This window comes from Rhinolophus ferrumequinum, chromosome 10 (genome assembly GCF_004115265.2).
Source record: "Rhinolophus ferrumequinum isolate MPI-CBG mRhiFer1 chromosome 10, mRhiFer1_v1.p, whole genome shotgun sequence".
NCBI classification, from domain to species: Eukaryota; Metazoa; Chordata; class Mammalia; order Chiroptera; family Rhinolophidae; genus Rhinolophus; species Rhinolophus ferrumequinum.
The window spans coordinates 67337376-67351069 of record NC_046293.1 but is presented as its reverse complement, the minus strand read 5'-3'; the positions used below and the strand labels follow the sequence as shown (position 1 = coordinate 67351069).

Genomic DNA, 13694 nt, shown 5'->3' with positions numbered 1-13694 from the left:
ATTAATGAACAGAAAGTGTAAGTAGTAATAATTGATAAAGATCAAACCAAGAATTTGGTAGCAGGACAGGCATTAGTTGATAAATATATTAGTTAGCAAAAAATTATAAGAAAGGATTATGAGAAAGAGGCAGATATAACCAAAACTGAGTTTCTAGCTCTGTAATATTCGTACATGTATAAAAACATTTCTCCTGTTAAAATATGAGCTATATTAAAATAAATCTCCACTCACTCTTGTGATGACTTCAAATCCTGGTTCTTCCTGTTGATTTATCTTTAAACCTGGAATGGCATCACTAAGAAAATCTGCCATTTCTGAAGGTGGTCGTTGATGTGCAGAGGGATCGCTGCCTCTCAAACTATCAAAAATGTAGTTTGTGACTTTGGAAAATCCTACCATAGTTGCTGTATAAGGGTCCTTTTTAATTTTCTATGTAGTAGGAAGAAAAATATTAGCATTATTAATTCAAATAAAAAAAAATACCTCAATAATGAACAAAAGGGCAAAGTTTTTCAAAGGGGGGTAATCAGAACTAAAACAGAGTGTTCTAAGATTAGCTTAAAATTTTATTTTTTTCTGGGAAGAAAATTTTAAATTTTCTAAACCAATATTTTCATTTGGTTAAAATAGTATATTCAATGGCAAATTAATGCTACTGATTGAATTGCAGGTAAACAAATGATTTGCAGGCTTCATTCAATCTGCATACATCAGAAACATATGCAGTGCTTACTTTCCATTGGTGACTGGCCCACAACAGCTTTCTTCTGTCTAGCAGTCCTGCCTTCACAAAAAAATATAGTTCTTGAAGTGTGCAGTACCACACAGTCTAATACAAAATATTTCGTAGTCAAGTTTAAAAGCTCGCGCTATTTAAATATTGGCTTACACTTTAATCTAATCATATGACTGGTAAATCATGCCAACAAAAGTAATTTGTACTGGGCAGTGCTGCCCTAGAAACAGCAAAAGCTTCTTCCACTGCTAGGGTTACTTCTAAACCCCAAACTGCCTGGTTATTCATATTTAGCAAAAATAGTAACTTTGTAAAGCTTGATCTTTAAAATGATTATTTTCACAGTAAGAAAAACTGTTCCCTCACTTTTTATTTTAATCAGTGTTTAAGCTCTCTTGCCCTCCTTCTTTCTTTATCTTCAGAACCAACAAGAGAGCATCTGGAACAGAGTAAGCACTCCAACATTTTTTGAATGGCTAAGTGAATAAATGAATGAACAAACAACCATTTCATTATTTTACGCAGATATCTGAGAGAAAAATAACTTCATTTCTGCCTGTGTTAAAGTGCACATTTTTAGCTAAATGCAAGAACATACTCAAATACTTTAAGGGGAATTAGATTATTATGACCCCAAATGAACCTACTTAAATGGAAAATAAAAATTCAACCCAGATTTTTGCCTAAGTTTATCATCAATAAATTGAAAGTGGCTTACCCAGTGACCTTTTCACCTAATCAATGAAAGGTATGATAATAAAAATCTACGGATGTCCAATTTCACTGTTATGATAAAGGAAAAAATTGCCTTAAGAGTAACTAACAACCAAAGAAGCGTCTGAGTCTAACAAATAATATGAAACATATTATTTCTATACAATTACAGAGAATAGTTCCATAAAGTTTACACACAGACATTTGCTTCCTTCTGTATAATCTGAGAAAGTGAGAGGTAGAAGGTAAGGAAAACAATCGAGTCAGACTAACATTAATAATACAAGATAGATTTAAGAAACATACTTGTATTAAACCATATGCTGGTTCATCAAGAAGATTTTCAAAAGACTGTGAAAGACTCTTATTCTGACAATTCACAAGAAGTGTTCTTTTATCCTGTGGAGATCTGTAATAAAAAGAAGGGATGTGTCAAAAACTAGCACACTGAATCAGTACTTACTAGAAGTACAAAATAACTGCTAATGCACTTACTTTTCCTTAATAACAAAAAACTTACATGCCCAGTTCTACAACTCTTTCCCATTAATACAATAAGTACATAGTAACTATCTTAAATGAGTTCCAAAACTACATGAAATATTACATTAACAAATATGAAAGGGTTGAAGTATATTTTTATTCTAGGTAAAGCCAAGAGGACTAAATTGTAATGGACCCAAATTCTTGTTTAGAATTATACCGTTTCCCCAAAAATAACACCTAGTCGGACCATCAGCTCTCATACGTCTTTGGGGGCAAAAATTAATATAAGATTCAGTTTTTATTATATTATATTACATTATATTATATTATACCCGGTCTTAAAGTATATTAACATAAGACCGGGTCTTAATTTTTGCTCCAAAAGATGCTTGAGAGCTGATGGTCTGGCCAGGTCTTATTTTCGGGGAAACACGTTAGTAGAATAACTTTACAAATATGTATCTTCCTTATTATTATAAAGTCAAAACACATTTTGGGATTCATCAATATATATAATATGTACACCATAGGAAAATATCCTATTTTGAAATGGTTCCCAACTTCATTCCATAGCTTGGTAGTATTAACAATATAAGATGTTAAAAATACAAGATATTGGGCTGGCCCGGTGGCTCAGGTGATTAGAACTCCGTGCTCCTAACTCCGAAGGCTGTCGGTTCGATTCCCACATGGGCCAGGGGGCTCTCAACCACAAGGGTGCCAGTTCAATTCCTTGAGTCCCGCAAGGGATGGTGGGCTCCGCCCCCTGCAACTAAGATTGAACACGGCACCTTGAGCTGAGCTGCCTCCCAGATGGCTCAGTTGGTTGGAGAGCGGGCTCTCAACCACTAGGTTGCCGGCTCAACTCCCACAAGGGATGGTGGGCTGTGCCCCCTGCAACTAGCAACGGCAACTGGACCTGGAGCTGAGCTGCGCCCTCCACAACTAAGATTGAAAGGACAATCCACAACTAAGATTGAAAGGACAACTTGAGTTGAAAAAAAGGCCTGGAAGTACACACTGTTTCCCAATAAAGTCCTGTTCCCCTTCCCCAATAAAATCTTTAAAAAAAAAAAAAAAGAAAAAAAAAACAAGGTAAAATAGGTTAACTATCTGTTGAAAACCATTAATTATGCAAAACACAATTATTAACAAACATATTTAACAAGGTTATAATATACAGTTCGGATATTATGTTTTTAGTTCTTGCAACACAAGTTTTTCTCCACATTTCTTAATAGCTACAGAATAAAATGCATTTCAAATAGACATCTAATTTCAAGTAATCAGATGAATTATCCAGTATTTTTTCTATTCAGTACGTTTTATAACTTAGTAAGTCAGCTGTAATAAATCCACAACTTTTCTGTGTTTAAAATAAAAATTAAATGTGTTATTTTGCTGTTATCTATTTCTAGTTTATTATAAAGGTTTGAGATAAGAACTTTAATAACAGTTATCTCTTCTCAATTCTAACATAAATGGATGCAACACCAATGCTAAGGGGAATATGAAATCCAAAACAGGATCTCATTCTTACATAGTCAGAAATAGCGCTCAATTTTGAGACAACAGTAGCTTAACAAGCTCCTTGGCTATTAAAAAGTAGCTGAGGTTGAGTCATTAGAAGTAGAAAAAAATTAGTAACTTTTAAAAGGTTCAATTTTCACTAAACACCATTTTTCTAAACACTTTTTGGGGTCATGCTTAATATGAAGACCTATAGGTTCTTACAACATATTTTTTAATGATGGGTCAACTTTTAAAAGGTAGCACCAGAAAAAGTAACCACTATAGAAATATATGTCTTCCTAGCATAGTGCTGCTGGTGCTGTTTCTAACAATAAAGTCAAATTATTTCTTTAAAATCCAAATAAAAATTGGTCATGAAAGTCAAAACACTGGCTATGCATGGAGAAGGGGAAAAAATATGCAACCTTCAACTATCTGGGCTCAGATTATTATTACAGCTCCAGGTGTAAAACTGCAGTCACTGAACTATATAGATGGGAAGAAAAAAATAACTGCCCAACCACAAACCACCACAGATACTTTTTTTTAAAAGGAAGGATTTCATTTTTTTATACCCAATACTCTGTGATGAGAGGGGAAGCTCTAGGAAGAAAGATGTAACAAATTTAAGACTTTCTTGCCCCTAAGGAAGTCAACAAAACATTATAAAAAGTACATCAGTCAAAAGACAAGTAGTATATTGGTGAGCAATTGCAGAGTTCATCAAAGAAGGGCTGGCATTTCAGAACAGTGTTATGTGTGGCACCTGCCATGTTACCACAGTGATTTAACCTGGGAAGATTAAATATTATAGATTTATAAATATTATATTTATGTATTCTGGGAATATTATGGATTCTGGAAAGTTGACGTCTCGTGACATTATTCAAACTTTCAAACTCACTGCAGCAGTTAAGACAGAACTTTAAAAGGTGCTAAATCAGCAATTCTATTAGAACCTACTACAAGGCTTAAAGAAAACCACAGTCTAAGATCACAATTCTAGAAGCATATCTACTAAAAATTCAGAAGTACTTCCCAGGCTTTGGAATGAGCCTCTCCCAAAGACCTCGGAATAAATTCAGAAATTGTAACAGTTGAAGAATGTGCACTAAAATGTAGCATTAACTATTAATATTTCATATTGCTAAGAATAACCAATATGGAAAGCTGAAGAAATATATTAAAATTTCATTGCAAAGGATATCAATCTGGAAGGTTAATAAAAATTAAAAGGTACAGAATATTTACAGCAAAACTATGCAACTAATATTATATGTTATTCATATTTATGTATATATGGGGTGCATATATCTCTCAAAGTGAATAAATGAGGGTTTAGAACCTAATTTTGTAAATGGTTGGTGTTATATGATGATACAACCAATTCGGATTTTTAGGGGAATATTTTACTGCTTGGATATTTATGTATGAATGTAAAAATAGCCCAATATACAAAATAATTTTAATGGAACCAATAACCATTCATATCCTGGCAACCAACCTGGTACCAGAAAGGTAATGAAAATGTATTTGTGGCTCATTCTTTCATCCATCTGTATGGTAAGGCCCTTAATTTGTTAGGGGGGAGTATTAGGAAAACAACATGGCCACAGATGCAAGCCACATTCTTCAATTTATGTTAATCAGAGAAAAAAAATAATGTGGTCTGATTTTCTTTCTATTGGTTTTTAACTCCGAATAAGGAGGAGGACCGCGGCATAGACAGGCTGGCATCCTGGATGCTGAATTAGGATGCTGAAATTAGGTTTTCCTGGACTACCCTTCTTTCTTCTGGTCTCTGTGATAATCTCTGACCACAAAAACTTAACTCTGGAAACTTTCCTTACTAGGATAACTGCTCCAGTGACAGGAAATGAGGCCCACATGGCTGACACCTACCGTGTTTCCCCGAAAATAAGACCTAGCTGGACCATCAGCTCTAATGACTCCTTTGGAGCAAAAATTAATAGAAGACTCGGTATTATATTTATATTATACTTATATGATATTATATGATATTATATTATATAAGACCCTGTCTTATATTATAGCAAATTAAGACCAGGTCTTCTATTAATTTTTGCTCCAAAAGATGCATTAGAGCTGATGGTCCAGCTAGGTCTTATTTTCAGGGAAACAGAGTAGTACAGTAAAAAAATTGGGGATATTTGGGAATTTTCATTTCTTTGGACTTTAACTCAACTGGGAATTCCATTTAGTTGGACAATAACTAATGAACATAAAGAATAAGGACCTTTAATATCTCCCTAAGAATCTGATAATGGGTTATACTTCTTTTGTACTGTTGGCTGTTTTTATGGCGTATCTACATTCTATCGCTTGGACTCAACATATAATCTCTGGTGAGCTCTAAGGCATAATGCAACCGGTCATAATTTATGATGGGAAAGAACAGGGAGCACTTATTTTCAGCCAGGGGTACAGAGGGGCCTTAAAGTTAACATACTTGATGTACTACCCTTACGCACTTCAGACTATTCAGGGGCAAAGAGTAAACTGGCCCACAGTGTCATAGGAGAACACGCAATGGAGAGGCGGCTGGTATTTGGAGTGTAGCCTTTAAAGGACTTCCTTTAGACAACTATCTCCTCCCCCAAGAACAGCCACATCCCTGACTGACCATAAACATAATGACAAAGAACAGCGGGAAGAGAGAAGAGAACAAAGTGAACGAAGTGTAGGGAGGTCAGTCTCCTCTGCTAGGTTTTTCTCTTTGACCAGATCATAAAAGGTTGCAATTAATCACTTATGCTCACATATTATCCCCTTTTATCCTCCCTAGTTAATACCATTCTCTCTCAGAGCTCGTTACTACTGACATACAAAAAGACCTTCATATTATCCTATTATATGCTCTCACAGTGCTATGTATCTCTTATCCAGAGCACTTACTATAGCTGAAATTTTAAATTTGTATAAGCAATATTTTTGTCTCTCCCACAATAGTACAAACTCTATGAAGGCAGAGGCCGTATATTTTCTGATTATTGCTCTTTCCAGCATTTAGCACAGTGTCTAGGACATAGTGGTCCTCAAAAATATGTATATACATATACATATACATATATATATATATATATATATATATATATATATATATATATTTGTTGAATAAAAAAGAGAGAGGAACACCATTCCCATGGCTCCATGTTTTCAAACAGAAATAAGCATTTGTTCTACAGGAACTCTCCTCCTTCACAGGGACATATCTTACTGCTGAGATCAGGAAAGAGTAAGGTACTTGCCTGGCATAACCCCATCCAGGCTCTCTCCTTCTCTTGATCTGCCTGCCAATAGAGCAGGTGGTTTCTAGTCCTCTTTCATTCACATAAGTGGTTTGTCCTCACTAGGGAGACCTGTGGTTGTCCAAAAGTGACAGTAACTGGGTGACTTCAAACTAATTTGGGGTGAAACATGCTGCATATCTAAGCCTCACCAATAATGTTTTTATCACCATCTGTCTGATTATTATAATTACTTTTCAGTTGTTTACAAATACAGAAAAGGAAACAAAGTTTCACTTATAACCCTCATTAAAACATGACCAACACACATTCAAGGTACACATTCCCTTATAAGCACCTAAGTGGTTGTTGAGTCTATCCTCGAACCCATCCAGGATAGAAAACTCTCTATCTCTTCAGTTAAAATCTATCTCCTTCTACTCACACAAATGTATGATTTATTTCTTATAACAACCCTTTCAAAATGATTTGTAGAATTAGTAAATACCATGCCATTTATTCATTCAACTAAGACAGATGGCACAAATACTATGTGCCAGGCACTGTGGGGGGAACTCAAGCAAAAAGGTAAACAAGATAGATGCAATCCCTATCTTTATGGGCTTACATTCTAGAGTAGAACATAAAAGAAGCAAACAGACAAAATTATTTTACTGTTAAGGGCCATGAAGGAAGCAGACAAGGGAATGAAAGCAAAAAGGAATGGGTGTGGGGCCCTACATTAAGTGGGAGAAGGAGCATCCAGAAAAGCCCGTGAGGAAGTACTATTAAACTGAGACCCGGGGGATCAGAAAGGGAAAAGAATATCCCACACAAAAGAAACAGCATATGCGTAAATAGAGGACTCTAAGACAAGTTTTAAGAACTGAAAGAAAACCATGTGGCTAGAATACAGTCAAGAATGGCGTGAGATGAGGTTTGAGATAAACAGAGCTAAGAAAGGGCAGGCCCTCAGTGACCACAGTAAGAAGTTTGGATTTTATTTAATGTTACACCGAAACTCTTCTTCTTCAAGTTAAATCCTCATGTCCTTCTAATGATTTTCATACCATTTTGATCCCTCTCATTACACTAGTCATCTTTTCCATGTAGTAGAGTTACTCTAACACATTTAAAATGCAGTGCTTAAAACTAAGCCCCAGTTCTCTAAAGTATGATCTTACCAATAATGAGGTTTCTACCACTTCATCTTAATCAAGTTTTGTGACTATTACATCATAACACTAATAATGAACTTGCTATACTGCTAAAACTCACAAGTCTTAACACCTGCTTTCAACAGCCAACTCTTCTGCCCCAATCATGATGTTGCCCCTCCTGAAATCTACTTAACCCCGAGTGGTAGCCTATTCACAGCTTCTCACTACAAGGTCAAGACCCACATACTACCAACCAGGCCTGACTTTCTTATGGTTACTGGTACTGATCAGCATACCTAGTGCCAGCCAGAGGTGATCAACACGGTAAGGGAAAAAATTTCATTCCAGAAAATAGTCAAAATCTTCCAAGCTTTATATAATCTAATTTAGGCATGATAAAGTAAGGGTATGTTTCTATTTCCTATTATTAAGTGAGGACATTATTAACGAAGTTAACAATCACCCCTACAGTTTCCCAAGCTAATAAACTCAACTTCTCCCTTCTTCTTACCTACACATATCCAATCAATCACAATTCTAACCCTAAACATTTGTCTAATACTTGTCTCTTTCCTGCCACTCGCCTAGTTCATGCCACTATGATTCCATCTAGATGACTGGAACAACCTGCTAACACTGATTTACAAGATCCTTCGTGCTCTGGCCTTCACCCACCTTTGGCCTCATCTTTAAATTTGGTACCCTCCCCTCCCCCACTATGCAGACCTGTGATACTGAACTACTTACTCTACTCTATGGTTACATCATGTTTTATATTCTTTCCTCTATCTAAAACATCTCTCCTAAATATTTCCTTCCCTTTCATACTAACATTCACTCATTTGTCAGGTCCCAACTTAGGTGTTACCTCCTTAGAACGTATTCCCTGACTCCTACCCAACCGCCGTCTGAATGAGGTACCCTTCCTCGTCCTGGGAGCTCCCAAAGCACCTCATACCTCCCCCATCTTAGCTCTTGAGTTTAACTGCCATTTATTGGTCAGTATCCTTCACAAGACCATAAAGGCTGAGGTATCTGGGAACCTGCCTATTTGGTTCACTACTAAATATTAAGCTACTAACACAGTGCTTACAATGTAATTGATACCCAAAATGTATTTGTTGAGAGTGAAAGCAAGAAAGAGCATGTGCGTACAAATGCACGCAGGTGACTAAATGTAAGATAGAAGATTTCTGGAAAGTGAGGAAGCCCGGTCTTCCACACTTACAATAATTGTATAAAGGGCATAGACTTGCCTGATTTAAATTTCCAACATTTCAAATAAAACTGTTTAACAGAAACTATATAATAAGAGGTAAATTTGATAAATACATAATCCGTAAGATAGTGATGCATCATCATTCATTTAAATGTGTATAAAAAATACTAGACCACTCTTTTCTTTAAAACAGTGATAGGGTTATAGGTTGCAGATCCAAATTACTAAAATGGCAAAATTTTATTCAGTCATTCATCCAAAGCAATCAATACCCCAGAGGGGGAAAAAAAACAGCTCCTTGTGCCCCAATATGCACATAGGTTATGGATACCCAGTGACAAGCAAAATTAGTTTGCCGTTTGCCTCGGGACCAATACAACAATCTAATCTCAATAAGTAGAAAATAATTTGATACTTACTCACACAATACCACATATTTTTCAAGAGAGTCAATCAGTAGTTCGCTATCTCCATGATGAAAGTGCAGAGCAGGGAGAACGACGTCATCCTTTAGACAGAATACCAAATATGACCAGCCCATACCCTCCTTGTTTTGCTTGATTGATTTCAGGTCTGTCAAACTGAACAGGAATGACCATTTGCTTTTCCCATTTCTATGACTTGGAGCATCTTAAAAACAAGAAAGCGGGGCAAAATATTTTTGTTCACCCTTTTAAAAGGCACTGAGAGCAGTCTTCATGATTGTCTAACAGAAATTTGTTGAACCTAGGGAATGACTTATACCATTCACATTACAATGGCTGCCACCTGTATTAGTAATGGCAACATACATTTTCTTAAAGGAATAGTTTTTAAAATAATTATTTTGCTGCATACAAATTTAAAACAATGTTACCCCTATTTAAATATAAGCTTTGCCCAAAATGAACACAGCTTTGGAAGCAGGCAGGCTGGATTCAAACTGCAGCACCACCACCTTACTAAATGAATGATCTGGGGCAAATAACTCTAAGCCTCAGTTTCTTCATCTGTAAAATGAAGATAATTATACTTACCTTCCAATATTGTTCTAAGAATTAAAAAGACATAGTATTTGTCAACTAACTAGTATGGTGCAAATTATATAGCAAACAATAAATGCTAATCTTTTCCACTCCCCCAACTATGAATGGCATGATGCTCTTGCAGAGTCACTTAAGACAACAAAAAGTCTTTATTTCGCTCACTTCCTTTGGCAGTTATTTTTAGTAGACTACATTGAGTGAAGATAACTATACTGGTATAAAAAAATTATATTGGAGAGGTCCAATGAAAGAAAATAATGAAAATAATAATAATAATAATAATAATAATAATAATAATGGAGTGAATACATACTTTTTTCTTTTTTGCAAATACTGTAAGTGGGGAGTTGAGGATGAAAAGACAACTAAGGTGTGAATGCTTCAAAGATAATGAATACATTTAATCTTGCTGCTAAAATCAATCTGCTACTAAGACCTCAGTTACAACCAAACTATATTTCTGTAAATTGCATTTTCTGAGTTCATGGGCTGTTTATAGAAACTTAAAATCCGAGATTTGTGAACAATATCATAATTTATTAACAAACAACTTAAAGATTATCTATTTAAAGAAAATGGAAAAAATGTTACCTTTCTTCTCACTAATACTTATAATTAATTCCTAACCTAAATATACCATTTTATTTCAACATTTTAACTCAGACGTAAGCATGACCATGTCTCTGAAATTTTAAAAAACCTTTTCTCTAATGTTATTTCCTGTCATACTATCCTGTTCAACATCTTCATTAATTCCATCTCACACAATCAATTCCCACAAAGATGAACTGCAGATGGTAAATGCTTACAGAACTTGACCAAAGGGTAGATCAACTGGTGTTGACCTGAATGTGTGTCACCTTCCTATCCAGTCAGGAATACTATATAGCTCCATCACCTCCAACAAGATCTCCTGAAGTGACACAAAGAAATCTACAACTCACAGTAACCTCTACATGCAAGGAATGCAGACACCATCACTATTTCATGGACATTTTAACAAGTACCACTTGAAAGGACCTCCAGAAAAGCTACACTAATACTCATACACGAGCTCAAATGATACACTCATACCTAAGGCTGGAACTAGATTAAGTGCCAGATGCCCACTTGACTACTATTCATGTTGCACTGGAATTTATATTATAGAGTTCATAACACTACTGCAAGCTAATATCAAAGTGAGAAGAATTCTAGAATTCTAACATCTTCATGAATCATTTAAGTGTGAATGTACTTGGACTACCTAGAAAGGATACATACTATATTATTTGCAAAGACCAAAAATATTTTCATAGCAAAACAATGAAAAACTAGATATGAACAATTTTTTAATGAAATTCTTAAATTATATAAAAAGTACTTAATCCAAATTAATAAAAGAATATTAAATACATATAGGTTATACAAATCAGCAGGAGTTTGTGCATATTTAAAGATAAAAATTTTACACAGATTTCCCCTCATTAATTGGAAGAGATACACATTACATATTAAATACAACAGAAAATGCCTCACATATTTCCTCACTTAAAGCTCTGATCAATGATGAGAGAAACATTACAAGTCAATTCTATGAGTCCCTTTACTAGAATATAAGCTTCATGAGAATAGGAACTTTATTTTGTTCACAACTATATCTCCAGTACCTAGAAGAGTGACTGGCATATAATAGGTATTCAAAGATATGTTGAATAAATGAATAACCTAATACCAAGTCAACATAAAAGTAATCTGCAATTTAATCTATCACCAATAGCTAAGCAGAAAGAGAAATGGTTACAAAGGAAAACTAACAGAATCCAAGAGTTAACTTAAAATTTCCTTCTTTCTCCATACAGAAAGGTAAATAAAACTAATTTGTTCTGATGATGAATTTACTATGTTACCAAATACATGTAAAAAATACCTCCAACACATTGACATGGGAAAAGTGGCCATAATAGCAGAAGAGTAAAACAAAAGAATTTAGTAAGTCCCTATGTCTTGAACAGAATTAACATCAAGGACATGACCTTTTATTTAGATGGGTATCTAGAACATCATGGCAGTCTGTTGTTTTGGGAATGTATATTTTCAGAACATTTGATCTAGAACATAAAAACGAAGACTTAGCAGTAGAAATTCTTAAGAAATATAAAGTTAAACAAATCTTCGGTCTTCAATTTTTTTAAAGGTTTGTCCCATGTTTCCTTTGTGAATCACAAAAAAGTAAAAAGTGCGAAGGTTATAATAAAAAATAAAAATATAATAAAATTTTATTTGAAAAAATGCTTTAAAAATATAAAAGTTTTATAATGGCATAATTTTGAATTCTGAAACTTCAAGCTTAGAAAACGTCCCCTTTAGGAAGGCGTTTTAATAAAATATAATCAAATGAATAGATAGTCTAGGATACGATAAGGAAGATGGGGTGAGACAGTGTGCATAGCACTTCATAATTCCTTGTTCTGTTAAATAAGTATATGCACACTGGGCCATACTGATTAATGTATTTCTTACTCTAATGCACAATCACAAATGTTTTTTAAATACTGGGGGGTAAAAAGAAAATGTCTTAATTTTTAATAATTACAAAATAGGGGTTCTTTATTTTATGTCATAATGCATGGCCAAGCCACATAAGTAGTATATATATATGCAGTTTTTTGCTAAGCTATACAGTTACACAGATTCTCAAATCTGCACACTGAAATCACCAGGACAGATTTTGAAAAATACAGATGCCCAGGCTCCATCTTCAAAGTATGATTTAATTTGCTGGATGCAAGCCAGGCACTGGTACTTTTTAAAAAGCCTAACTGCCCCCAAGTGATTTCAATGTGCAGTCAAAGTTGAAAATCACTATTCAGAAAAGATGTTTAAGGGTGGCTGGTTAGCTCAGTTGGTTAGAGCGTGGTGCTGATAACACCAAGGTTGCCGGTTCAGTCCCGGCATGGGCCACTGTGAACTGTGCCCTCCTTTAAAAAGAAAAAAAAAGAAAAGAAAAGAAAGAGAACAAGATCTTTATTTTCAGATTATGTTTTTCTCATACACATGATGCTTCTTTCTTCTATGAGATACTGAAAACGCACTCCTTTAGCTCCTTCCTGTAGCCTGAATTTCTCATTTTCAAGGATTTAACATTAGGCAACAACAAACAAAAAATAGCAATTCATATAACCAATCCTGAAGATCTAGTCTAGAGTCATTAAAAATCCCTCATATGCCAAATATACTAAAATTCCTGTGGTTTTATCTTTCCTTAACATTTTGTATTGTTCTGGTAAAGATCCTTCCCTTTCAGTAGACAGTGAATGCCCACAAAGAGAGAGTGAGAGAGAGAGACATTCATGAGCTGATTGTCATCAAAAGCAATTGATAACAATCAATTGTGAATTATTATTTCTTACTGTTTCCAAGAAATGATACTGTATAAAGCATAACGTGGATAAATTCCTAAATTCATCCCAAAATTATTAACAGATAAAATATCCTTTTTAGTTATAAAACACAAAAGAATCAGCAGAAAAAACAATGTTTTAATTCTATCCAAGCGTTTAATATTTTTAAAAGAGATCACAAATATGCAGGCCACATCACAGACGGGCT

General features: G+C 34.7%; 1 protein-coding gene and 1 non-coding gene across 2 annotated transcripts in view; one reads left to right on the top strand and one right to left on the bottom strand.

Moving 5' to 3' along the window:
* TBC1D15 (TBC1 domain family member 15) overlaps positions 1-13694 on the bottom strand; it is a 67949-nt gene that overhangs the window by 24860 nt on the left and 29395 nt on the right. The window contains 4 exon segments of the mRNA XM_033117747.1: positions 235-432; positions 737-787; positions 1760-1862; positions 9498-9708. Of these exon segments, the coding sequence (XP_032973638.1) occupies positions 235-432; positions 737-787; positions 1760-1862; positions 9498-9708 (563 nt within the window).
* Positions 12973-13046, top strand: TRNAI-GAU (transfer RNA isoleucine (anticodon GAU)). Its single transcript has one exon. It is a non-coding gene; the product is annotated as a tRNA-Ile (tRNA).